Source organism: Thamnophis elegans, chromosome 7 (genome assembly GCF_009769535.1).
Source record: "Thamnophis elegans isolate rThaEle1 chromosome 7, rThaEle1.pri, whole genome shotgun sequence".
Lineage (NCBI taxonomy): Eukaryota > Metazoa > Chordata > Lepidosauria > Squamata > Colubridae > Thamnophis > Thamnophis elegans.
Window position 1 is genome coordinate 78,111,597 of NC_045547.1, and position 28,000 is coordinate 78,139,596.

At 42.9% G+C, this 28,000-nt stretch overlaps 2 protein-coding genes across 3 annotated transcripts in view; one reads left to right on the plus strand and one right to left on the minus strand.

Moving 5' to 3' along the window:
* The window catches only part of DNAJC2 (DnaJ heat shock protein family (Hsp40) member C2), a 31,002-nt gene extending 20,630 nt beyond the window's left edge, over positions 1 to 10,372 (minus strand). The window contains exons 1-4 of one of the 2 annotated variants that reach the window (XM_032221027.1): positions 10,216 to 10,372; positions 3,347 to 3,537; positions 2,178 to 2,253; positions 1,027 to 1,125 (exon numbers count right to left, since the gene is read on the minus strand). In XM_032221027.1, coding sequence (XP_032076918.1) covers positions 1,027 to 1,125; positions 2,178 to 2,253; positions 3,347 to 3,537; positions 10,216 to 10,273 — 424 coding nt within the window. In that variant the 5' untranslated portion in view covers positions 10,274 to 10,372. The remainder of the gene's footprint in view (positions 1 to 1,026; positions 1,126 to 2,177; positions 2,254 to 3,346; positions 3,538 to 10,215) is intronic. The other variant, XM_032221026.1, reaches the window with a different exon arrangement.
* A 1,624-nt stretch (positions 10,373 to 11,996) lies between these two features.
* Positions 11,997 to 27,864, plus strand: PSMC2 (proteasome 26S subunit, ATPase 2). Its single transcript, XM_032221533.1, has 12 exons — positions 11,997 to 12,524; positions 14,547 to 14,584; positions 17,002 to 17,083; positions 18,390 to 18,489; positions 19,423 to 19,554; positions 20,086 to 20,158; positions 20,277 to 20,372; positions 21,728 to 21,892; positions 23,761 to 23,848; positions 25,048 to 25,250; positions 27,001 to 27,097; positions 27,529 to 27,864. The coding sequence occupies exons 1-12, from the start codon at positions 12,455 to 12,457 to the stop codon at positions 27,684 to 27,686; spliced, it is 1,302 nt and encodes a 433-aa protein (XP_032077424.1). The 5' UTR covers positions 11,997 to 12,454; the 3' UTR covers positions 27,687 to 27,864.
* The last annotated feature ends 136 nt before the right edge of the window (positions 27,865 to 28,000 follow it).

Below are 28,000 nucleotides of genomic sequence, written 5' to 3' on the forward strand. Positions count from 1 at the left end.
TTCCTAATTTTTTGTAACACAAAGTTGTGTCCCCAGACTGTTTTCACTTCACCCCCACCCACCCACCCCAATTCTTGTTTTTATTGTGTCTGTTCTGACCTAGGCTTCTTAAGAACATGCAGGAAACTCCTCGTCCCGGCAAAATCCCGTTATTACTGTGAATTCTGCTCATTCAAGGGAGTCTTTCAAGGGAGGATTTACAGTCACAGACCTTATCTGGCTTGGAGAGCTGGCAGGCTGAGATCTGCAAAACTTGGCAAGGAGTCTCAGAGAGTCATGAACCAATTAAGCAAATGAATTGTCTCCTGCAAACTCCACTCCCCTTTTGCTCCTCTTTTATTTCCTCTGGGAGGGGCCATTCATCGTCCATCTGTGGCCTCACTCCCAAGTCGACCCCTGTTCTTTAGCTGTTCCCTTCGTCAGGCAACTTTGCACATGCGCACACTGGGAACAGACTCTAGCTGTTTGTCTGTCTCACTGATGTCTTACTCTGAAGGCAGCTGTTAACTGGCCTACGGCTCTGGCCCCCTCTCTGCCTCCGACAGAGCCCTCATCCGAGCCTTCCCCAGACTCCAGGATTGGCCCATGTTCCTCCCCAACCTCCTCACTGTCCGAATCTGCTGTCAGTTCCGCTGGCTGCTGGCGGGCCACAGCGTTCAGAATGACTGCTGCACTTGGTTGCCATCTTCTTCCCATGCCTTTGGGGATATTTTAGCGTAATACAACTGGTCTGTATATGTGTGGGTGGATGTGTTGTTCAGAGGAATTAAACAAGGTGGGTTTGAGGGGTAGAATCAATCAACTGGAGCACTTGGAGGGAACAAGGAAACGTAACTCAGCTGCTTACAGCACGATATAAAAGTCAAAATGAAAGTAGGAAGTGCAGACAGTAAAAAATATATATATTTATAGATAGTGGCCCATTCGTAAGGCAAAGGTTGGGCATGAAAACTGATCAGCTGATAACACCTATGGCCTGATAAGACAACTTAATTTATATTTAGTGCTATACTTGGTAGTTCTTACCTTTCGTAATACAGGTAAAATAATCATTGTCACCTTCACCTATTTGTTCTCCTGCTGCTTTCCGCTTGTCAGGATGGTGCTTCAGGACCATGGCTTTATCTATGGATTAAGGAAAATAAAATCAAGCCCAGTTCCATTACACATGAACTCAGGCAACCTTTCGAACACTTTATTTAATTATACATGTACTAACTGCAGCGCGCATAACTTTTGTGCAGAATTTGAAAAAAGAAAATACACCATCAGAGCTAGATATAATCAGAAAAGCGTTGTCCTGTGCAGAAGCAGATAGGCTCCCTCTTGAACTTAAAAATAAAGGGGAATCAGAATATTTTGAAGTCTGGAACAGATTTTATGACTGGTGTAAGACAAGGTGACAAGACTGGAACCAACTGTATATATTGGGATTGGACAGAAGGATAGACAATGTATTAAGTAGGCTAACTGTTAATGGTTGAGACTAGCTGTATATAATGTGAAGATATGGTCACTTCGACTTCGCGGTACTGCATTGTTTTAAATGTAAAAATAATAAAAATATATTGGGGAAAAAAAGAGTAACCATTTAGTTTGGGGAAAATGGTACAAATGGTTAGATGATAGAAATAAGAAATCAGGAAATGTATTGTAGAAGAAGTAGGAGAGAGTGATAAGAAGGTAGGGAAAAATAGGATATACAAAAGTAGAAAAAGATATACAATAGAACAAGGGTCATTTGATTGTCTGATACAAATAACTAAACATAAACAACTAAGTAAAGAATTAAGAAACCAAGTGACCACAAATGTAAAATTAGAATGTATAGTAGGGGAAACAATAACTGTAAAGATTCACCGATAGGTACCTGCTGTAAAAGGAACATGCAGTTCTGGGGTTGTTTGTAAGTTATGCCTATGTTTTTGTCGATGTGTTTAAGTGTTTAAAACAATTATAAAAAAAGAATCTTATGGCACATGGATGTTACCCCAGCTAGATATGGATGTAATCTTGTCCAGGAGGGTGAGACTAGTTGAAGGAAGGATGTTAAATTGTCCCCTTGTCCCACTCTTACCTTGCAGCCTATGAGCGACTGTGACGAAACAAAAAATTCAACTTAGGGAGAAGAAGTTTTATTATTTTACCAATTTCCCACGAACGCTTGGCGAACTTACGAGCTGCTTTGATCTGTTTCTGAGAGGCCTTGTATCTTAACCTTCCCAATCCAAGAACTGAATAGTGATCCTGATTCTGGGAAGGGAAAAAAAAACCATGAATATTTATAGCAGCCTCAGGTTAATAATAAGAGAAACCATAACATGAAGGAATTATATTTTCCCCATCCCCATGGTCTCTCCCTTATCCAGTTCTCTTGTCTGTCTTGCCAGTACTAAAGTTATTGCAGCCTCGGTGGCACAGTGGTAAGAGAGCAGTACTGCAGGCTACCTCTGCTGACTGCCTGCAATTTGCCAGTCCAAATCCCACCAGGCTCAAGGTTGACTCAGCCTTCCCCCTCCCTTCTGAGGTGGGTAAAATGAGGACCCAGATTGTTGGGGGGGCAAGAGGCTGTCTCTATAAACGGCTTATAGAGGGATGTAAAGCACTGTGATGCAGTATATGTCTAAGTGCCATTGCTATTGAATGGCCACTAAATGAACTGTTGTAAGTCAAGGACTACCTGTGTTGATACATACACCTGGGGGCTGCTTACCCACTTGATTTTAAGTGGCTTACAATGAGGACCCAGATTGTTGGGGACAATATGCTGACTCTGCAAACTTAGAGAGGGCTATAAAGCACTGTGAAGTGATATATAAATTTAACTTCTATTGCCCTTCCTTCCTTTCTCCCTCCCTCCCTCCCTTATTCTCGTTCCTCATGGCTCAGTGGTTAGAATGCTCTATCGCAGACTCACTCTGCCCACTGCCAGGAGTTCGATCCTGATCGGTTCAAGGTTGACTCAGCCTTCCATCCCTTCCGAGGTTGGTAAAATGAGGACTCGGATTGTTGGGGGCAAGAGGCTGACTCTGTAAACCGCTTAGAGAGGACTGCAAAATACCGATATAAATCTAAGTGCTATTGCTAAGTGCTATTTTGCTTATAACAAATAGATTTGCAACAGTTTGTGTGGTGACCATTTGAAGTTACAACGGGCACTGGAGAAAAAAAATGATTTACGACCGTTTTTCCCACGACTGTTGCAGCATCTCCATGGTTGTGAGATCAACAAGAGGCTTGGCAAGCGACTCATATTTATGACGGTTATGCAGTGTCCCAGAGTCGTGTGCTTATCTTTTGTGACCTTCTGACCAGCAAAGTCAAAGGGTGCAACATTATGATGTACCTTCCAATCTTTGGGATCCAGAGTTTTTAACATGGGAAATTCTTCTAGCTGTAGCTCTTCGTCCCCCGACTCTTCCGAGAGTTCCTTCTCGTCTTCTAATTCTTGGAAAGAGGCAGAAACGTTTATGTTTCTCCTCCTGACGAAGGCTTCGAACCATCTTCCCACGGGCTCCACCTGGCAGAGGACGGAAGCTGGGAAGGCAAGTATGGGAACAAAAGTGAAACGGGTGATGCATCCCCAAATGCAGAGGTCCTCTCTATCAGATGCCATTTGTTTTGTTTTTTTAAACAGAACTTTTTTATTTTTCTTTAAAAAAAAACAAACACAAATATGTCATCATTTGTCAATCATTAAGACATTGAAGTACAATTTTTTTTTTGTTGTGTGTGCCCCTCCCTCCCTCCACCCCCCCACCCCCCCTCCTCCTTCCCCCCCCCCGACTTCCCAGAACCCGTACACGGTATGGATTTTTAACTAACACAGTCTAAAATCTATTGAGAAAAAAGAAATAAAGAAATTAATGACATTCTAGATTGACCTTAGCTTCTTCTTACTGAACTGACTTTTAACAGTTTAAATCATTTCTGATCTTAAGCATAGGCTAACTGGAATTTCTTAGTCCCGTATTTATTTTGTATATAGTCAATCCATTTTTTCCAGTCTCGTTTATATATCTCATTTGAATGATCTTTGAGATATGCCGATATTTTAGCCATGTTTCGTAGATGCCATTTGTTATAGGGTGCCCTATCATTGAACTGCGGCAGCTGAGAGAGAGACAGAGAGACAGTCTGGTCTAGGGGTTAAGGCACCAGGCTAAAAAACTGGGAGGCAGTGAGTTCTAGTTTTGCCTTAGACGTGAAATCTGGCTGGGTGGCTTGGGCCCTTCACCAGGAGACTGGGAGTTCTAGTCCTGCCTTAGGCATGAAAGCCAGCTGGGTGACTTTGGGCCAGTCACCAGGAGACTGGGAGTTCTAGTCCTGTCTTAGGCATGAAAGCCAGCTGGGTGACTTTGGGCCAGTCACCAGGAGATTGCGAGTTCTAGTCCCACTTTAGGCATGAAAGCCAGCTGGGTGACTTTGGGCCAGTCACCAGGAGACTGGGAGTTCTAGTCCTGCCTTAGGCATGAAACCAACTTGTTGATTTTGGGCCAATCACCAGGAGACTGGGAGTTCTAATCCTGCCTTAGGCATGAAAGCCAGCTAGGTAACATTGGGCCAATCACCAGGAGACTGGGAATTCTAGTCCCACTTTAGGCATGAAAAGTGGTGGCTTTGGTCCAATCACCAGGAGATTGAGAGTTCTAGTCCCGCCTTAGACATGAAAGCCACCTGGGTGACTTTGAGCCAGTCCCCATCCCATCTCATAGGATTGCTGTTGTGGGGAAAATAGGGGGATGAAGCTATGTTCAATGCTACCCTCCCTGTCCTATTGTCCCCATTTATTCACATTCATTTCTTTCATTCATGTCCATGTTTATATTTATACATGCTACCTTTTATATGTTTAACAAACTAATAAATACAAATGCAGATACAGATAAATAAATGGGGAGTCTTCTCATATGTACTGAAGCCAACTGGGCAATTTTGGTCTATTCGCTTTCTTTCAAACTTAAACTGAGAAGCTGAAAAGCATCCAAGAATAAACTATTGCCAAACCACTTCCCATAGTGTTGTCCAGAGAATTGTTTTTTTTTGTTTTTATTTTCAAATGTTTTATTCATTTTCATTTTCAATTTTGTACATTCACTTATATACTGAATATTTGCAATAATAATAATATAAAAAAATAAAACAAACCTCATCCAACATATAAAACCAACCTGTCGCTTTCATCCTCCATACACCCCTTCTTCTCCCCCTCCAACTTTCCTTTCTCCCTCCAACAATCACCCCTCCTACTTCCCTTTCCCCTCCTATCTTCCTTTCTCGCCTTCTTCACCCTCCTTCCCCTCTCATCCTCCTTACATTCCCCTCTTCCTCCCTCCTTACTTCTCCCTCTTCTTTTCCTCTACTTCTCACTTTGGTGCATTTCTCTATTCATTAATCTATTCAGTTACTAAAAATTGCGCTAAAAAGAAAAAAGAAGAAAAAAAAAAGAAAAAAAAAGAGAAAAATAAAAAGAAAAGATAAGGAACAACAGTATACAAGTGTATTCTTCTTATTCTTCTCTTCCAGAGAATTGTTTATGTAGTTACCAGAGTCAAGATTAAAATAAAGGACACATAAAAGGACAATTGAAACTGAGTAAAGCCAACGTAAACCATAAAAATAGCCAGAAAAGTATATTCTTTTGCAAGTGGAGTCTGTGACCAAGATGTTCAGACCTAGGCTTCCTGTTACATTAAAAAGCACACGCTTAGTCCCCCAAACCCTCTTTTTATTTCAAAGGCTGTGAATTATGTTCATTTACAGCCCGTAATGAGTCCCAAATAGTTTTTAAAAGTCCTACAGTAAGCTGCCAAAGTCTTTCGGGATAAGGTTGACAAGCACCCACCTTTATCTTCCTTGAAGCGCTGCCAAAGACTGAATTGGCAATTAGCTTGGCAAGGTCACATGGAGCAAAGAGTCAAAACGGAGCTTCAGAAGGTAAACTGACCAGAATGAACTAAGTTGCTTCCTGCAAAGGCTCACATGCCTTTGCTCCTCCTTTATGTCTTATGGGAGGGGCCAATCACTTCTAAGCCTTACTCCCAGGTCATTTCTTCTGTCTTAACTGTTCTTGCCTTCTGGCAGTTCTGTGCATGGGTGCACTGGATACAGGGGGAGCCACATTCCTCTTCCTTGCTGCTTTCTGACTATGGATGCTCCACAGGCAGCATAACAACTCCCAGATGGCCCTGGCCCCCTCTCTGCCTCCGACACAGAGCCCTCGCCCGAGCCTTCCCCAGACTCCAGGACTGGCTCAGGTTCCTCCCAAACCTCCTCTCTGTCTGACGCTGCTGCCAGCTTCTCAGGTTACCGGAAGACCACAACACAAGACAAACAATCTATACAAACATTTATAATCAGAAGTTCCTTAGAAATGAGTCAAATTCACTTCCTGAAAATACTTTTATCTGAGCAACAATAGATATCTGCAGAATTAAAGGTTGAAACAAAGTGATTTTTCAAAGTGATGAAAAAAAATCCATATTGTCTTTCCTTCCTTCTTTCCTTCTAGAATACAGCAATTGCACCATTACTAATGATAGTAATGTATTATGCATATCAGATGTCTTATTTAAAAATGGCCTACAAAACATAATCTGATTTTTCTGTTCTTTCTGATAAGTTATTGTAAAAATGTTACAATCAATCAAGGATTGATTTACGTCAAACAACAGAAACATGCACAAACGTCTTCAACTATCAGTCTACTTGATTTTTTTTTTGTTACCTATCAAACAAGAAAGTTTGCTTCTAAAGCTCCCTTATTCTCCATAACTTGCTAGAACGGAAAGTATTTAAATAATTAGGTTATGCATTTCAGCATTGGATGTAACCAAGACGTCTTTCAACGCCTCCAAATTCAATTAATGAACGCAGCAGGCGTATCTGTTATTGAACTAGGGAGAAAAAGCATCTCAGGAACTTTTGTCAGCCTGTTGACAAACCTGACTTAATATATACTAGCTGGTAACCTGGTGTAGCCCAGGTATATATTTATCCCAATCCTGTTATTAGAGGGAGCCCCCTTATGGAGTACTGACAAGCTGTTGCCATGGCAATGCCACTGTGCTTACAGTAGAAGCCATTTTAAGGCACAACAGGCTGTATCTTAACAGAACTTGAATCCAAAATGCACACTATCACTGTCAAAAGTACCATGACTTGACACCATAGATATAATTCAGTCCTTTTCATTTCAGCGGCCCAGGCGTTTCAGAGTTATGCTAGAACACACACACACACGGACCCCCACCCCACCCCCCAAGAAATATACTGTATATACTCGAGTATAAGCCTAGTTTTTCAGCCCACTTTTTGGGCTGAAAAAAGCCGCCTCGGCTTATACTCGAGTCAGTGAAAAATTTGCCCGAAATGGAGGAGAAAAAGGGGCGGGGCCATGCCGCTGGGTGACACTCGTGAATGGCCCAGTGCCCCTGTGAGTTTCCCCTCCCTCTGTGTCAGTTTGCCGCGCAGCGCGCACCGCACCATCCCCCCTCCTCACGTTCTAATGTAATGCAGGGCTGTCTTACGATTCCCCTTCCTCCCCCTCCTGCCGCTCTGCAACGATGTCCCACCTCCTCCTTGTTATGGCAAGCAGCCACATAGCGATGTCCCACCTCCTCTGGTACAGTGATCCAATGATAGGAATCACTGTGCCGTGTGTCATAGGAGGCGGGACATCGCTCCCGCGGCTGCACGGGACATCATCATCACAGCGGGACATCAGCATCATGAGGTGAGTGAAGTATTTCATTGAATACACCGCTAGTTTACTGTTTTTCTTTGAAATAAATATTCAAAAACATTATTGGTATCTATTTTTATTTTTGAAATTTACCGGTAGCTGCTGCATTTCCCACCCTAGGCTTATACTCGAGTCAATAACTTTTCCAGTTTTTTGTGGTAAAATTAGGTGCCTCGGCTTATATTCGGGTCGGCCTATACTCGAGTATATACGGTATATATATATATATAACTTTTCAGTTAAGCAGGAGAACATGGAACACAACTAATAACTTAGCAGTATTAAAAACAACTTCTTGTGTGAAAGCTGTAAAGATGCCCTTCTTCCAAAAGAACAGTGTGTTCCCTTATTACCTAAAGAGGCACATTCACACTTTGGTCAATTCATGCCTGAAATTAAAGCAAGTGTGAGTTTCTGCTTCTTTCTCTCCATCGCAAGACATTTCAGGGGCCAAACATGAGAAGCAAACTCCAGGCTCTAGCACTATCTTTGAACAACCTGCTGCTTGGAAATGAGGAATCCAAGTCCCCTGAAAAGTTTCAGGTTGTCTGATTCTGACCTCTTTTCATCGAGTGCCAAACACAAAAAGAGAGAAAGGAAGCACCCCCTCTGGACAGGTAAATTATCTTGATATAAGCCACTCAGAGTCACTTGAACTGCGAGATGGACGGGCGGATGGATTTGCTAGCTAGATAACTGGATGGATGGATGACATAAGTAGATGGGTGATAAATAACAGATGATATAGAGATGATATATGTGATATAGATATATAGAAAGAAACAGATATACAGTTGATATACAGATGAAAGAGATAAGATGAAATATATACTAGATATAGAGATAGATAGATAGATAGATAGATAGATAGATAGATAGATAGATAGATAGATAGATAGATAGATAGGATAAACAGTTGATTATTATAGGTGATAGATTTTGACGATAGATATAGTTTATAGATGACATTTTAATGATAGATAGATGATTAGAGATAGATGACAGATTGAGATGATAGATAAGATAGATATACAGATAGATACTATATAGACAGATGAGAGATATATAGATAGATGATAATAGATAAGACGCCGGGAGTCCTATGGGATTGGGCAGCATATAAATTTATTAAATTACAATTACAATAAATAATGGATACATGATAGAGAGATTGATATATGATAAAGAGATGCGAGAGATGATAGATGACATTTTGATGAAAGAAAGATGATAAAGTTGATGATAGGTGACAGATTTTGATGACAGAGGAGATAGATAGATAGATAGATAGATAGATAGATAGATAGATAGATAGATAGATAGACAGATAGACAGACAGATATGATATGTAGACGGATGATGGATATATAAATAGATGATAATAAATGATTGATAGATAGATGATAGTTTATAGATATTTTAATGATAGAGATAGATGACAGATTGAGATGATAGATAAGATAGATATACAGATAGATACTATATAGACAGATGAGAGAGATATATATAGATGATAATATGGATGGATACATGATAGAGAGATTGATATATGATAAAGAGATGCGAGAGATGATATAGTTTATAGATGGCATTTTGATGAAAGAAAGATGATAAAGTTGATGATAGGTGACAGCTTTCGATGATAGATAAGAGGATAGATGATTAGAGATAGATGACAGATTGAGATGATAGATAAGATAGATATACAGATAGATACTATATAGACAGATGAGATATATAGATAGATGATATTAGATAAATGATAGATACATGATAGAGATTGATATATGATAAAGAGATGCGAGAGATGATATAGTTTATAGATGACATTTTGATGAAAGAAAGATGAAAAAGTTGATGATAGGTGACAGCTTTCGATGATAGATAAGAGGATAGATGATTAGAGATAGATGACAGATTGAGATGATAGATGAGATAGATAGATATATGTAGACAGATGGATATATAAATAGATAATAAATGATTGCTAAGATACAGAGAGATTGATATATGATATAGAGACGAGAGAGATGATGATGATAGATAGATAGATAGATAGATAGATAGATAGACAGACAGACAGATAGACAGACAACATATAAATGTATTAATATCAGTGGGGAAGGGGCTCCTTCCCAATGGATTTCTTCATGGTCTCCTATCCCTCTCCAGGCAAGGCCAGCCCAAGGCCTCCTCAACCGTAGAGTCCCTGTAATTCAACAGGGTGGAATTCAACAGCAGACAAGGAGAGGAAGAGGAGGAGGAGGAGGAGGGAAGAAGCCCCAGGGACCCCTACCCGGAAGACCAGGCGCTGCCCAGAAGCCCCCCAACCCTCGCCCCTCCGCCTCCCCAGAGCCCAGGCCGCTCGCTCAGCACCCCCAGTCCCAAGCGGGGGTTGCCCCCCCCCTCGCCCTCCCCTGCCCGGGCGTCTCCCGCTCGGTGAGCGACCGGCGGGCGGAGGCGGCACGTACCGGCCGACAAGGCTCTGGTGACGGCCGTGGCCTGGCCTTCGGGCGCCCCGCGAAGCATCTCGACCGGCGGCGTCGGCAATGGCTGGGCTCGCCGGGATCGCTCGGCCCTGCTCACGGGTTGCCAGGTGCCGGCGCGTGGAAGGGCCCGGGCAGTGCTTCCGGGTCGTAAGGTCAACGCGGCTTTCTCTCCCCTCCCTTCTGGGGGCAGGCGAGGTCGCGGGTGGGCGGGGTGGTTGATGGAATGGGGGGGGGTGTGTGATTGCAGGAAAGCGGTCTCTCCTTCCTTCCTTCCTTCCTTTCTTCTTTCTTTCTCTCTCTATATTTTCTTTTTTACATTTTCTCTTTTTTCTCTATATTCTTTCTCTCTCTTTTTCTTTCTATTTCTATTTTTCTTTCTCTTTCTTTTTCTATTTTTATTTCCTTCCCTCCCTCTCTCCCTCCCACCCTCTCTCTCTCTCTACACACACACACACCTTTCTATTTCTTTCTCTCTATTTTTATTTCTTTCTCTATTTCTTTCTCTATTTTTCTTCCTTCTTTCCCCCTCTCGTTATCTTTCTATATGATCTCTCTCTCTCTCTACATACATACACACACATATCTTTCTATTTCTTTCTCTCTATTTTTATTTCTTTCGCTATTTTTATTTCTTTCCTTCTTTCCCCCTCTCGCTATCTTTCTATATGATCTCTCTCTCTCTCTCTCTCTTTCTCTTTCTACATACATATATACATACACACACACACATATATCTTTCTATTTCTTTCTCTCTATTTTTATTTCTTTCGCTATTTTTCTTTCCTTCCTTCTTTCCCCCTCTCTATCTTTCTATATGATTTCTCTCTCTCTCCCTCTCCCTCTCTGTGTGTGTGAGTGTGTGTGTATTCTTTCTTTCTATTTCATTCTGCTTCTTTTTCTATTTTTGTTTCTTTCCTCTCTCTTTCCATATATATTCTTTCTCTCTGTCTCTCTTTTTCTTTCTCTATTTCTTTTTCTTTCTTTCTCCTTCCCTCTCTTTCTCTCTCTCTCTGTATCTCTCCCTCTTTCCCCACTGGAAGAGTTTGAATAAAAGCAAAAGGAGGAAAAATTGGGGGGGGGGGGAGGAGAAGGAAGGAGAGGAAACAATGGATGGAAACAAATCAAGGAGAAAAACAACCTAGAATTAAGGAGAAGTTTCCTGACAGTTGGAACAATTAACCAGTGAAACAAATGGCCTCTTGAAGTTGTGGCTGCTTCATCACTGAAGGTTTTCTAGAGGAGACTGGACAACACTTTGTCTGGAATGGCGTAAGGTTTCCTTCCTGAGCAAGGGGTTGGACTAGAAGACCTCCAAGGTCCCTTCTAACTCTGTTATTATATATCTTGAATATTTAAATATCAAATTATCTCTCGTATATACAGACACATACATACACACTAGTATATATGTGTGTACACATATACAATCTATACAATTTGTGTCCGTGTATCTAGAGATAGGTGTCTAGATCTCTGTGTTCACAATCAGACATACATCCTCCCCATTACAAGATTAGATTTCAGTTCAAATTTTGAAAATTTTGCTACATCCTTCTCCAGGGAAGGCATTTCATTAAGTGTTAATGATACCCCAAACAAAAGGGATCTTTGAGTTCTAGTGGAGAACCATTTAAATATGAGACAGTTGGGCTCAATTGTGTTCTTAAGTCTAGGACTCTAGGACTACCTGTATACACTGTAATACATATGTATTTACACGCAACTATATAATTGTGTTCTGTGTCTCTAGATACAGGCGGCAGGGTTGGACTAGATGACCTACAAGGTCCCTTCCAACTCTCGTCAATCTGTTATTGGTTACATTATATAAGCGAGGGAAGCTCTAAAGGCATTGATGATTTAAAATATGAAAAAGAAAGAGCACAGTGTGTTAATAAGATCTCTCTCTATAGGCACACAATCACATTCTTCTATCTTCTATCGTCTTCTATCTTCTTATTAAATAGCATAACTGCCATTTGTCCAGGGAAAGGGGGGGGGAGGAGGAAGAGAAGGATCATAGAGTAGGTCCGACCTCCATTTGCTTCCCCCGCGCGCTGCTTCCGGCGGGACGTTTCCTCCCAGTCGCGGAAGGAAAGAAAGGCGAGGTGCTGCGTAATGCAAGAGCTGGTTCGGGAACATCTGCGCATGTGCATCAGAGAGACCGAGGAATAAACCGGGTTTGGCTATCGGGGTTTGAGCCGGCCGTTGGGAAGCCGCGATGCCGGATTATTTGGGGGCCGATCAGCGCAAAACCAAAGAGGAGGAGAAGGAGGACAAGCCTATCCGTGGTAAAGAGCCTCACCCAGGCGTAACGCGTAACCCTGGCTCCTTTATAAGGCGGTTGCGTTCACACGACTCTATTTTATAACCGGCTCGGGTCCATAAAGATGCGTGTACGGCAAGCTTGCTTGCTTGGGCTGCTTCACGTGTGGTGGGAAGCCAGTCGGTGATTCGGTTTCTTGGAAAGTGGGTTGAAATAGCCTAAACACGGGTCTGGCGTGTGTTGTGTGAATGCGGCCAAAGAGGCTGGATAATGGAAACACGCGTCTCCATTCATCCAGACACTTTGGCGGGGCTCCTTCGAATCATGCAAGTCGCCCCAAGAGATAAAAACTGGGATTTGCTGGCTAAGCTGAAAAACGAAAGGCATTTATAGAATTAAATCCGTGTTTACTTGTAACTCTCGTCCTGCAGAAGGAACTGTCAACTCCGTTTAAACCTTGTTAGAGTTTGGGTTGGATGGTAGTTCAAAACTGCATCATGGGAGAAACAAAGCTAGACAGAGATTGGGACGTACAGCATAATTTTACTGTACTAAATAAAGGAGAATATTTGTAGCTCAGGGTTGACGCGAGGAATCCTTGCTGCTCTCTGAGCTTGGTTGTTTTCCTGCAGACGTTTCATCACCATACTAGGTAACATCATCAGTGCTAGATAGTAGATAGATAGTAGAGATTGATAGGTGATGGATAGATGATACATGGATAGGTGGATGTAGAGGAAATAAAGGAGAATATTTGTAGCTTGGGGTTGACATGAGGGGTCCTTGGTTTTCTCTGCTTGTTTTCTTGCAGACGTTTCATTATCATACTAAGTAACATCATCAGTGCTAGATGGTAGGTAGGTAGTAGAGATACATAATGGATATGTGGATAGGGAGGTGGGTGTATGGATGGATAGATAGATATAGAGGTAATAAAGGACAATATTGTAACTAAGGGTTGACATAAGGTGTGCTTGGTGCATTCTGAGCTCTTATTTTCTTGCAGATGTTTCATCACCATACTAGGTAACATCATCAGTGCTAGATAGTAGGTAGATAGTAGAGATTGATAGGTGATGGATAGATGATACATGGGTAGGTAGGTAGATGGAGAGAGAGAGAGAGAGGCAATAAAGGAGAATATTCTTAGCTCAGGGTTGAAATGAGGGGTCCTTGGTGCTCTCTGAGCTTGGTTGTTTTCTTGCAGACGTTTCATTACCATACTAAGTAACTGCATCAGTGCTAAATAGTAGATAGTGGAGATAGATAGGTGATGGATAGATGATACATGGATAGGTAGGTAAGTAGATAGATAAGACAGACAGAGAGATATAGAGGCAATAAAGGAGAATATGTGCAGCTCAGGGCAGAAACGGGGGGTCCTTGGTGCTTTTCTGAACTTGCTTGTTTTTTTACAGACGTTTCATTACCATACTAGGTAACATCATCAATGCTAGATAGTAGAGAGATATAGGTGGTGGATAGATGATACATGGATAGGTAGGTAGGTAGATAGATGATAGACAGACAGACAGACATAGAAGCAATAAAGGAGAACATTTGTAGCTCCAGGTTGAAATGAGAGGTCCTTGGTGCTCTCTGAGCTTGCTCATTTTCTTGCAGACATTTCATTACCATAGTAGGTAACATCATCAGCGCTGATGATATTACCTAGTTTGGGCCATGAAACATCTGCAAGGAAACAAGCAAGCTCAGAGAGCACCAAGGACCCCTCATAATTTTATTGTCTTGGCAAAAGTGAGATCTCAAGATGCTTAAATAATGTAAAAAACTCTGTTTTGTTTGCCATTAGTAGAGCATATTTATTTATTTTTAAATTTTCCAGTGGAGGTAGCGGGTCAGTCCTCACTAACTGAGTTTAAATGTTCAATGATTTTTGTTGTTGTTGTTCTTTAAGGTTGTATGAGTACTGATGATAAAATGGACTGACTGTAATAATCTGGTTTTCTATTGAGAAACAAAGTAAAACGTCATTTCTTTATTTTTCTAAACTCTCTCTGTAAACTCTCTCTGTTATGTCTCTCAGCTTTGGATGAAGGTGATATCGCCCTGTTGAAAACCTATGTAAGTACTCCATGTAGCATTTCCAGCATTACTTTTAAGAACTGGTCATAATGAAATATTTAGGAAGCATCTGCATTAAACAAATTGATAGAGTTTCTAGAGGAATATTCACATTCATATTTTCTAACACTTTTTTTTTGGTAACTTTAATTGAGAAAATGCTTTATGGCCTTTTAAAGACCCGATTTTAATTTTTAAATATGTTTTGATCCACTTTCTATCTTTAAATGCATAGAGTATTGTCCTCAGCGTATTTTTTATATATATACACACACACACAGAATTGTAGTTAGAAGGGGAAAGAGGAATTAAAAAAGACAGTCTTTTACTAAGAAAAAGTAATTAAATATAGTCCAAAGTTTCTTGCAGTGAGTTTCTGGTTGATACATGTATGATCAGGAACATACATTTGTCAAATATGTTTTCTTTGTTCATTTTCCAACTTCAGAGGTATAGAATATTTTCCTCTGAATTTTCTTTTATACCTACCATAGACACACAGAGATTGTAGTTGGAGTGTAGAAGAGGAATCTCTATATAAATAAAAGCGAAATACCACTCACGCATCATCACGAAATCTCCAGAACCGTAAAGCCTACAAACTGGAAATTTGGCATGTATGTTACTCTTAGCTTCTAGGTGCTTGCTAAGAAAGGATTTTTCAAAATGAGCATGAGATCTTTAGTGTTTCTTATACAGTAATGAACATGCTCTGAAGCTAAGGAGTTCTACTCCCTCTTCCCACCTGAAAAGAACTCTGTTCCAACTGCCAGTTACCTCACATTCCGTTACCTCAGTTCAAACTGGCAGACGTTCCACTCCTTCACTCAGGAGAGGTCTGAGGCTCCTTACAATACTAAATGTTGGTACCTCAACAAAAATGTCTATGCCTTCCATCTACGGAACTGCTTCCGGACTCAAAGTGGCGGGAGCGATATTCTGTTATCTGTTTCAATCACCGACCACCACTGAGCCAACGGATTGAACCGGATTTTTTCCTGCATTGCCTGATCACATAATTTCGTTGCAAAGCACAGGTATCCAGCTAGTAAAAAAGAGACAGTTAAATATAGATGGTCTTTTACCAAATTAAACATAGTTCAAAGATTCTTGCAGTGAGTTTCTGGATGTATGTTCAAAAACATAGACATAACATCCTGTTTAATCCATGAAATCTAAATTCTTTCCTGATAAATCTGGGATTTACTTTTTTGTCATTTTGCCTAGCAGATCGTAACTACCATAAAACACTGTTTTTCTTTAGAAATGATTCAATTAATTTTAATACCTAAGTCCTGTTTGGGTGCCATAAAAAGGGGTAGAACTCACTATGTCTGCAATTTTTATTTCTTTCTTTATTTATGAAATTGATTTGCTACCCATATCGTTTTGAAGCGACTCTGGGTGGCTTCCAGCAGGTTTAATGAAGGATGTGTGCAGCAAGGTTGTCTATATGTTTTAGTTTTCTCATGAGCTTTGATCTTTTTGATAATCATCATCGTTTAACAACCCCATAATTCCCTGCAGAGTGGAATCTGGGCAACTGAATGGAGCTAGCAGAGTGTTTTAATGGCCGGATGCCCTTCCTGTTGCCAGTGAGGAGTTTTGTTCAACGGATACTTTCTCATTGGGCCCAGAGAGAGAACTATCTGCCTCTGCTAAGGATTGAACTCACAGCCTCCTGATTGCGAGACGAGAGTTCCACCTCTAGGCCACGGCACCACTCCTTTGATCTTTTTCAGAATGCCTGCTGGAAAATATTACGAAATCATATTCTACTGAATATAGGTCTTAATAAGCATTAAATAAACGTTGGATGGAATCTCAGCTTTATTCCTTAATATTTAGTGTCGAAGCTGGGAAAAAGAACCATTTGCAATTGACCGGGGTTAGACGGTGATCGACTTAGTAAAGATAGTCTTAAATCGCAGGAATTTGGATAGATTGTAGAAGGTGGTGGTAACACAAATGTCTGTGGAGATTTTTTAAATCATTCTAGGTCATGGTTGTCCCAAAGGTGTTTTTTTTCCAGTAGCAACTGTTCTAATTTTTTCTTTGAAGACATTTCTCTTCTCATCCAAGAAGCTTCTTCAGCTCTGACTGGATGGTGAGGAATGGAAGGATTTAGACTCCTTGCAGACAATTGGTCATTTGCATCCTTTTAGAGGGTCCTTGAGGACACTTGGAGGTTTGTCTGTGTCTTCAGGGTCGCCTCAACGACTCTCCAAAAGGATGCAAATGACCAGCTGCCTGCAGGTATACATCCTTCCATTCCCAGCCATCTCAGTCAGAGCTGAAGAAGCTTCTTGGATGAGAAGCGAAAAGTCTTCGAAGAAAAAAAAAAGGAACAGTTGCCACCTTTGTGACAGAAATATTCCTCATTTCCCTCAAACTCCGTAAATCTTTTTCAAATTCAGGGCCAGAGCACCTACTCGAGGCAAATCAAACAAGTGGAAGATGATATTCAACAGTTGCTTAAGAAAATTAACGAACTCACAGGTACTTTTTTTTTTAAAAAAATATTTCTTTTATAGTGCTTTTAGGAGCAGTAATCTATCGGATGCTGGCCTGGACAGTCAGTCCCAAGTGCTGAATTTTCTAAGGGTTATTCTGTCATTTGTGTCAGAAAAACTCACAAGGGGGAAGGAAGGTTAAAGAAGAAAAACTAAAAACAAATGAAAGTATTTCTTCAACTGCCCAGTTCCGAGAACCCACAAATCCCACCCGTGGCTGGCCCTGCCCACCCCTCCCCTCCCAGGAGTCTCCACGCGGCCCGTTTGGGATGCCAGGTACCATATTTTTCAGAGTATAAGGCGCACCGGACTATAAGACGCACCAAGATTTTGAAGAGGCAAATAATAATAATTTAAAAAAAAACGTTTTTGCACCCTGCAGACCTCCCAAGTCACAGACCTTCTCTGGCGTGGAGAGCTGCCAGGCCGATATCTGCAAAACTTGGCAAGGAGTCTTAGTCACGAATCAATGAAGCGAACGAATTGTCTCCTGCAAACTCCACTCCCCTTTCGCTCCTCTTTTATTTCCTCTGGGAGGGGCCATTCATCCTCCACTTGTGGCCTTATTCCCAAGTTAATCCCTGCTCTTTAGCTGTTCCCTTTGTGTCTGGCCACTCTGCGCATGCGCACACTGGGAATAGGCTCCAGCTGTTCTTCTGCCTCACTGATGTCTGACTCCGAAGGCAGCTGATAACTGCCATACGGCCCTGGCCCCCTCTCTGCCTCCGACACAGAGCCCTCATTAGAGCCTTCCCCAGACTCCAGGACTGGCCCGTGTTCCTCCCCAACCTCCTCACTGTCCGAGTCTGCTGTCAGCTCCTCTGGCGGGCCGCAACAGCAGGCACCTACCTCTGCCCTCATCCAAATGACGAAAGCAGCATCATGCCATAAGCTCCGCCCCTTTGGGAATGTGTGAGTGACATCGCCAGAGTTGCATAAAAGGGGTGGAGCCTATATGCTGCTTTTTTTTTTTTTTAGATTGGCCCTTTCCACCCATCCTTCTCCCCACCATCGCTTTTGACCAAGGCTCTCCAAATTTGCCCATTTTAAGGCTTGAGGAATTCTGGGGTTTGAAGTCCCCAAGTCTTTTAATGTGGGCAAGTTTGAAGACACCCCCCCCCTCTTCTTTTGACCCTACTCTAGCCCTGACTTTAAAAGAAGATTTATTTCTGTCCCGTTTGAGCTGACTTACAAGTTGTAAATTTGTTGCAGTAAGCTAATGCTTGAATATATATTGTGTTGGTTTATATGGCAAAATGGCTCCTTGTGTCTTTTGTTTTTTCCCCCTGTAGGCATTAAAGAATCAGATACTGGCCTGGCACCACCTGCCCTGTGGGATTTAGCTGCTGATAAACAAACTCTTCAAAGCGAGCAGCCGCTACAGGTGGCCAGGTATATCATAAGCTCATAATAAATAACAAATTTTTTATTCAGTCGCTGATTTAGCCAAGCTCTTATCAAAAGGAAGAGCGTTCAATCCTTTGTGTATAACCTTTACTTCTTGTTGAAGAGTGAAATTATCTTAAGTCATCATCTCCTTTTAATGACCCCCCCCATAATCCCTTGCGGGTGGAGTCTGGGCAACTGAATGGAGCTGAGTGTTTATTGGCCGGATGCCCTTCCTGTCACCGAATGCGGAGTTTTGTTCAGCAGATATATTCTCTTAGTCTCAGCTTTGCTCAGAACAGCTTATTGTCAAGACTGACTCGTATTTTCACCTACGTTTTTGCTTCGCTCGCAGTTTAACAATAACGTGTGTGTGTGTGTGTAATGGGAGGGTGGGAGAATGGTATCCAAGCATCTGTCGGCTTCCATGAGACATTGCCAGCATCTCAAGGACACACCGAGTAGATGTCCCAGCGTGGCTGGCTGTTTCGCATAACAAAATGAACAGAAGTGATTGGTGGACTTAATGGACTGTGAGTGGCCCATAGAGAAAACGGGGGATTAACTATGCTTGCTTTTGCACAGGAAACACAGAGCTGGTTTTGCTTCTTCTGTGCCAGTGTGGTTTATTCAGTAAAGTTTTATACTCTTGGTAAAAAATAATGTTCCAGGAGTTTCTTTTTCTGGATTCGCCAACTGGACAGTAGACACTTACCTCCTGTGACGATAGCTTTAATACTGTCAAACATGTACTTATCCCCAGGTCCTTAGAAAGGACTTGATAAGTGCTCAAAAATGCCGAATCCAGTCTGAACACCTGGCTGACCATTGCAACGAACCATTTGAAGAAGAATAAAAACCGGCTGTGAATGATACTTGGCTGAATGCTGGCAGGTTGAATTGTATTTGTTTTACCAACTCCTTTTCTCTCTGGATTAGGTGTACAAAGATAATCAACGCGGATTCGGAGGACCCCAAGTACATTATCAATGTTAAACAATTTGCCAAGTTTGTGGTGGATCTCAGTGACCAAGTGGCCCCCACCGACATTGAAGAAGGAATGAGAGTTGGGTGAGTTGGCTTTACTCTCCCTGGGATTGAACCAGTTACCGTCTCCCTCTGTTTTCTTATGCTCATTGGGGTGCAAAATGCAACCCAGCTCTATAATTATTGAAACATCTAGCTGGAACTGGCAGTCATTTCTATAAGCATCGTATAGATCCGAGATGGCAAACCTATGGCACGCATTTCTCCGGGCATGCGAGCCATTGCCCATTGCTGTTCCAGGTTCCGGTGTGCTGGTCAGCTGGTCTTCATATGCGCGAGAGTGCCGGAAACTGGAAGAGCAGCTGCCCAGTGCGCATGCGTGCGCCAGGAAGATGATCTTCCGGTTTCTGACACACGCATGGGCTCCGGCCAATTGGTCTTTTTGTTGGGGGTGTTACTGGGAACCCGGATAGACGTTTTGCCATTCAGTTAGTTATGTTCTGTTATATGTCAATATTCTGCATGCCGTCATTTTCTTAACATGCCAGAGGGATGTTTTGAGCTTTAAAAAAGACATATTCAAAACAAGCGGTTTTTCCCCATTTCTTTATGCAGCGTGGACAGAAACAAATATCAGATCCACATCCCCCTACCTCCAAAGATCGACCCGACGGTGACTATGATGCAGGTGAAGACACCTCTTGATTCTTCTTGGTTTTTCCACAACTTTTCCCATCGGTGGTTTTTCACCCGGAAGAATCTGCAAGATTTCCGACTGCCTAACGGACCTCTGTTTTCTCACGCAGGTGGAGGAAAAACCGGATGTCACGTACAGCGACGTGGGAGGATGCAAAGAGCAGATTGAGAAGCTGAGAGAGGTGGTGGAGACCCCCTTGCTTCACGTGAGGATGAAACCTTTTCCTTCTATTTTAAATTGGACTACGCAATAAATTCGGCTTCGGCCAGCCGAAAGGCGTAAATTGTGGGTGCTCCTTCTGCATCTTGTTTATTGGGCATCTTTAGAAGGCCCAGTGGCTTGTTCCTATCCAGTGGTGGTATTCAGGCGGTTTGGACCGGTTCAAGTGAACCAGTAGTGGCGACCTGTGGGTGAACCCACCCTGGGCCTGCCCCGGCTCTGTGCCATCCTATTTAACTACATTTTTTCTAAGCTGCGCGCATGTGTGCAAGCCCTGCGTGCAAGCAAATCACATGCACGGAAGGCCGCGCACATGGGCAGAAAGTGTGCGAGCAAAATACCATGCACATACACTCACATTTTTGGTGCGCAGTGAACCGGCGGTAAAATTGTGTGAAACCTACCTCTGTCCCTCTCCTAAACAAAACAGGTTTAGATGCCAAGGTTGGTGGCTGGCTTCTAATGTTGGTTTGCAAGGAGAACGAAGCCAAAAGCCACTGCCAACCATCTTTATTTCTAGGCATTTTTTAATTGAGTTATAAAGTAATGTAAAATACAAAGTACAAAGTAAATAGGAAAGCAGTGGGGAGGGAAAAGGGAAAGAGAGGTGAGGAAAGAGAAGGGGGGGGGGAAGTAGCATTGACTTCCGACTTGTTAAAGAAATCACTCCCGTTGTTAAGCAAATCAGACTTCCCCCATTAAATTTGCTTGTCGGAAGATTACAAATTGTGATCACATGACCCCCCCCCCCAGGACAGTGCAACCATCATAAATACGTGCCAGTTGCCAAGCACCCAAATTTTGATTATGTGACCATGGGGGGAGGGGGGATCCTGCAACGGTCAGAAGTGTGAACAGTGGTCATAAGTCATTTTTTTCCCATGCCATTGTAACTTTGAACAGTCACTAAACCCGTGTTTCTCAACCTTGGCGACTTTAAGTCCTGTGGACTTCAACTCCCAGAATCCCCCAGCCAGCATAGCTAGCATAGCTGGCTGGGGGATTCTGGGAGTTGAAGTCCACAGGACTTAAAGTCGCCAAGGTTGAGAAACACTGCACTAAATGAATGGTTGTGAGTTAAGGATTACCTGTAGGTAAGACTTTTGCCAACTCTGTTATTCCATCTCTTTAAAAACGGAAAAGGTTTGTGACCCTTCATTGATAGCATTTCAGTTAATAACCTTACGGCAGTTTTTGGCTCTTTCTGGCAAGCTCTCTGCTCCGGTGTATTGGGTGGTAGAAGTCGATGATGGAATCGTGACCATTCTAGAGATTTTAATCTCGATTCTTTGGGTTTTTTCTCTCTCTCTCTTTTTCTCTTTTCTCCCCCTATGATTACAGCCCGAACGATTTGTCAATCTTGGGATTGAACCTCCCAAAGGCGTCCTTCTCTTTGGCCCACCTGGGACAGGCAAAACTCTCTGTGCTCGAGCTGTCGCTAACAGGACGGATGCTTGCTTCATCCGAGTGATTGGGTCTGAGCTGGTGCAGAAATACGTGGGAGAGGTAATGGAGAACACCAAAGGAATACCTTGCAAGCTGGATTCTGTTGTATTTAATGCTTGGCTATGTTCTGGCCTTGGGTTCACCAAATCACGAAGCAGACTCCTTGTCCCGACAAAATGCCCTTTTTATTAAGCAAATGTGAATTCCTCTCATTAACATCCAGCAAGTCCCGGCAGTCTTTCAAGGGTAAATTTATAACCACAGACCTTATCAGGCTTGGAGAGCTGCCAGGCCGATATCTTCCAAACGCCACGCTGTACCAGAAAATACTTAGCAAGGAATCTCGGAGAGTCGCGAACAAATCTTCACACTAATTAAGCAAACTAATTGTCTCCTGCAAACTCCACCCCCCTTTTGCTCCTCTTAATTCCCTATGGGAGGGGCCATTCACCATCCATCTGTGCCTTTGCTCCCGAGTCGGCCCTTGTTCCTTAGCTGTTCCCATCTCCTGGCAGCTCTGCGCATGCGCACATTGGGAAGAGGCTCTAGCTGTTCTTCTGCTCCACTGATCTCTGAATCCGAAGGCAGCTGATAACTGTTGGATGGCCCTGGCCCCCTCTCTGCCTCCGACACGGAGCTCTCATCAGAGCCTTCCCCGGACTCCAGGACTGGCCCATGTTCCTCCCCAACCTCCTCACTGCCTGAGTATGCCACCAGTTCTGCTGGCAGGCCACAACGGGCTACACTCTCAATCAGCGTTTCTCAAACCTTGCCTTTTTGGTGGACTTCAACTCCCAGAAATCCCATGCTGTCTGGAGGAATTCTGGGAGTTGAATTCCACCCATCTTCAAGCAACTAAGATTGAGAACTACTGCTCGAGATCATCTACATCTTTCTGTTTTCTCACTGGTGCAGAATGTTACAGGTTCCCTATTTATAGAATGTGATTTTGTTTCGATGGATTTTCCCTCCCCCTTGTCTGCTCTGTTGTATGACTGAATGAGGAATGCTGGAATATCATGACAATGTACACATGTACTCAAAACCGTATTTATTAAGAAAAGTGTACATGAAAATTCCAACCTGTGGGATGCCTTGCCTTCAGAAGTCGTGGGTGCTCCATCACTGGAGGTGTTTAAGAAAAGTCTGCGGATAGCTATTTGTCTGGAATGGTATGGGGTTTCCTGCTTGAATAGGGCGTTGGAGTAGAAGACCTCCAAGGTCCCTTCCAACTCCGATGATTGTGATCTTCATGTTGGATGTGGGGATTCTGCAACAAATGGAACTTTATGTTTGGAAATGATCTCAAGCAATTCCATTGGTTCAAGTAAAATAATGTGGGATCCATTTTTTGAAATTGTAATTGGCATAAAAGATCAGGCCACAGACGAATATGTATGTCTGTATGTATGTATGTGTGTGTGTGTGTGTGTGTGTGAGATTTTTTGTACAACCCCCGGTATGCCCAAATATGGGAGGAAGGTCACTGCTTCCATTCTCTGTCCTTCGGCTCGTCACAAGAGACCATCCAGGCAGAAACCCAATATTTTTACTGTTGCCTTTTTGTTACATTTTGTTGTATTTGTGCTAACAAAAAGGCAACAGTAAAAATATTGGGTTTCTGCCTGGTCTCTTGTGACGAGCCAAAGGACAGAGAATGGAAGTAGTGCTCTTTCTCCCATATTTGGGCATACCGGGGGTTGTAAAAATAAAAAATCTAATAGATACCTTTCACCCTGGCTTTGCTGATAACGGATAAGAGCCTGTGGTCTAATGGCTAAGATGTCTGCCTAGTATGTAATATAGCCCAGGTTCAAATCCCAGTAAGGGTATGGCTAGCTGATGAGAGCTAAATAGCTTGAAATAGAGAGCTAAATAGCTTGAAAGGTGAATATATATTCACCTTTTCCTCCTTTCTGGTTATATAGGGTGCTCGAATGGTTCGGGAGCTGTTTGAAATGGCAAGGACTAAAAAAGCGTGCCTCATCTTCTTCGATGAAATTGATGCTATTGGAGGTTGGTGTTGACATATATTTCTTCATACAACATTTTCTGGGGGGATGACTAGGCTGAGCCCAAGAGAGGAGTTGGAGGCATCCTAAGTCATGAGTCCCTCCACACCCATAAGAGATCTCAGTCCAATGCCTCTCTTATCTCCTGCTCTTCTTCCCTTAACAGTCGCTTGGCCACATTCTTGCAGAGAACGCAAGCTTGCAATAAATCTTCATGCTGATTTGAATTTCTTGAATCTCCTGGACACATTGACTGTGATTCTTCTTTGTTTTTAATGATGTAAATAAAACTCTGCTTCTGTCTACAGAGATTATCAGTCATCCAGGTCATGGTTGTCCCAAAGGTGCTTTTTAAAGAGGCAACTGGACTTTTCTGGGGGGTTTTTTGGAGACATTTTGCTTCTCATCCAAGAAGCTTCTTCAGCTCTGACTGAATGGTGGGGAATGGAAGGATTTATATGCCTTGCAGCTGGTCATTTGCATTTTTGGAGAGTTGTTGATGCGATCCTGAGGACACAGATAAACCTCCAAGTGGCTTCAATGACTCTAAAAAGAATGCAAATGACCAGACTATAAATCCTTCCATTCCCCACCATCCAGTCAGATGAGAAGTGAAACGTCTTCAAAGAAAAACCGGAAAGTCCAGTTGCCTCTTAAAAAAGCATCTTCGGGAAAACTGTTGCTTCCTTTCCCCTTCTCTTTCTCTGAATAGCTAGCCCTTGGTCTGATTTTAAAAATATCCTCTCCCCCAGATCCAGGCACCATTCACCTGCTTCGCTCCAGCACCAGTCTCAGATGGTCATCGGTTGTCCCAGCTTTGTGGCAGCCATCTGTAGCTTTGGCTGCCTCTTCTGGTGGTTGAGAGGGAAAGTGAACCAGGGGGTTCCAGGAGAGCTGCGACTCTCCTTGACCAAAAGAGGGGCAGGATGCCCCTCTTTGCTTCACCACCCCTACAGGGTGGCTTTGGCCCCTCATGGAGCCCACAAACAAGAAAATTCAGCACAGGGAACGGAGCCCTGTTCTCCTGTGTCTGAAAGGTGCCGCAACATCTACCGGAAGTTGCTCTGATTTGCTCTTAATTCATCTGTAAAATAACCAGCACCAGCAATCGGTGTCGACAGTGTGGGATCAAAATCTTGCCTGGATTTTAGTTAACCTCTTCAGTCAGGATATCGTTCTAAAGTGCTTGTTTTTAATTTTTAGGTGCTCGCTTCGATGATGGGGCCGGAGGAGACAATGAAGTCCAGCGCACAATGCTGGAATTGATCAACCAACTGGATGGCTTTGATCCGAGAGGGAATATCAAAGTGTTGATGGCAACCAACAGGCCGGATACCCTCGATCCAGCATTGATGAGGCCTGGAAGATTAGATAGGAAGATTGAATTTAGCTTACCGGATTTGGAGGTTTAGAATGCTTTTATTCTTAAATAATAATGACGTTGATGACAATGATGAAGAATAGTATACCAATACAGGTAGTCCTCAACTAACGACCCCATTGAGTCCAAAATTGATGTTGCTAAGAGATGTTTGTTGAGTTTTGCTCCATTTGACGAGTTCTTGCCACCTTTGTTACATGTGAACAACCTGTCAGGCATCCGAATGTAAATCTCCTGTCCATGGTGGCGGGGGGGGGGGGGGCGTAGCAGTCATAAGTGTGAAAAACAGTCATGTCACTTTATTTCGTAACTTTGAATGGTCACTAAATGAACTGTTGGAAGTCGAGCACTACCTGTATATTTATTAGAACGGAGTGACTGGGTGAAAAAAGACTTTTCATATTAACATCTCTGAGCTGTGTACCTCGTAAAAAGAGCAAACTTAGCATTTTTTTTGCGCATTCAAAGGACAAATTTCCTCAGATTAATGGTGGACATTCTATGTTAGGTGTGAATAGTTTGAGCTTGTCTTTCTCTCTCCCTCCGTCTTAAGAATCTTGCACAAGTCTGAGGTAATAAGAGTAGAACCTGTCATTGGTTGTTTATTGATATCCGCCTTTATTATTACAGGTAGTCCTCGATTTACGACTGCAATTCAGCCCAAAAATTATATTGCTAAGAAAGACATTTGTTATGTACATTTTGCCCCATTTTATGACTTTTCTTACCAATGTTGTTAAGTGAATCACAGCAGTTGTTAAGTTAGTAAGCCGGTTGTTAAGTGAATCCGGCTTCCCCTTGATGTTGCTTGTCAGAAGGCCGCAAAAGTGGATCACGTCACCCCAGGACACCGCAAATGTCATAAATATGAACCAGTTGCCAATCCTCCAAATTTCGATCCCGTGACCATGGGGATGCTGCAACGGTCATAAGTGTGAAAAAACTACTTTTTTCAGTGCCGTTGTAACAACACTCACTAAGTGAACTGCCGTAAGTCGAGGACTACCTTTATTCCAAATAATTCAAGGTGGTGAACATCTCCAATACATCCCCGTGCTCTTATTTTCTCCACAATAACTCTTGAGGTAGGTTGGGCTGAGACAGAGCGATGGGCCCAATGTCACCCAGTTGGCTTCATGGCCGAGGCAGGACTTGAACTCACAGCCTCCCACTTTCTAGCCTGGTGCTTTGACCCAACTGGTTCTCACATAGTTGTTCCACCTACCCCCACACTCATTCGCCCCTACCCACATCTGATCTGTTTTCCATTCTTCACTTGCACACAATCATCAGTTTTGTCATTTAACAACCCCATAATCCCTTGGGCAACTGAATGGAGCTAGCAGAGTGTTTACTGGCCGGATGCCTTTCGTGTCACCAATACGGAGTTTTGCTCAGCAGATATATTCTCTTAGTCTCATCTTTGCTCAGAACAGCTTACTGTCAAGACTTGACTCGTATTTTCAGATATAGTCTCATTGTGCCCAGAAAGAGAAACATCTGCCTGTACCTAGGATCGAACTCACAGCCTCCCGATTGTGAGGAGAGAGCTCCCCCTCTAGGCCACCGCACTACTCATCCTCAGTTGCACACAACGGCATGCTCAAAACCCCTCTGTCTTGCTTTTCTTGGGAAGAGCAGGGCAAGTCGTCTTGATCTGAGCCAGGAGAACCTGCCTTGAAGGGAGCTCAACATTTGCTAAACCCCTTTGAGTTCATGTATGCTTCTCATAACCAAATCCTGGTTCTTTTCTTTCTTTTTCTTTTTTTCTTTAGGGAAGAACTCATATATTCAAAATCCATGCCCGTTCCATGAGCGTTGAAAGAGACATAAGGTTCGAATTGCTGGCTCGGCTGTGTCCCAATAGCACCGGTAAGTTAAACGTTAGCAATAGCACTCAAGACTTATATACCGCTTCATTGTGCTTTACAGCAGGGATCCCCAATTCCCACTCAGTGGAATGGCACCAGTCCATGACATGCCAGCAACAGGGCTGCCCGTGGGATGCACGGAGCCCCGCCTCCCCCCAGAAAAACCCGTCTCCACAGAACAGGTCCCCCAAATGTTTGGGGGGGGGGCACTGCTTTACAGCCCTCTCTAAACGGTTTACAGAGTCAGCTGAGTCAATCTTCAACCGATCAGGATCAAACTCCTGACAGTGGGCAGTTTGCCTGCAATACTGCATGCTAACCACTACGCCACCATGGCTGTTTTCCTACCATTATAGTTTTTGTCTCACATGCTTTGTTATTAAGCTTCAATGGGATTGTTTTTAAATCCCATTTTTTTTATTCCCTCCCCAGGTGCCGAAATCCGCAGTGTCTGTACAGAGGCGGGTATGTTCGCTATCCGAGCGAGGCGAAAAATTGCCACCGAGAAGGACTTCCTGGATGCGGTGAACAAAGTCATCAAGTCCTATGCCAAATTCAGCGCGACCCCGCGATACATGACCTATAACTAAGCTTGGATCTTTCAGATGAGCCTCAAGACGACAAGTTTGTTTCTGCGGAGTATTGCGTTGTAGCTGGACCTAGTAGAAGCTTTTTTAAAAAAATGACATTCCAACTTACGTGGTTGTCTTTATTAGTGTAAACATTTAGCTTTATTGTGATATTCAATAAAGAGATTCAACTCCCAGCTTTTAATGCTGCTTGTTTAATTTACTTTCTAAATTGCGCCACAATGGTGCAGTAGCTACAGTGCAGTATTGCAGGCTACTTCTGCTGACTGCTTGCAATTTGGCAGTTCAAATCTCACCAGGCTCAAGGTTGACTC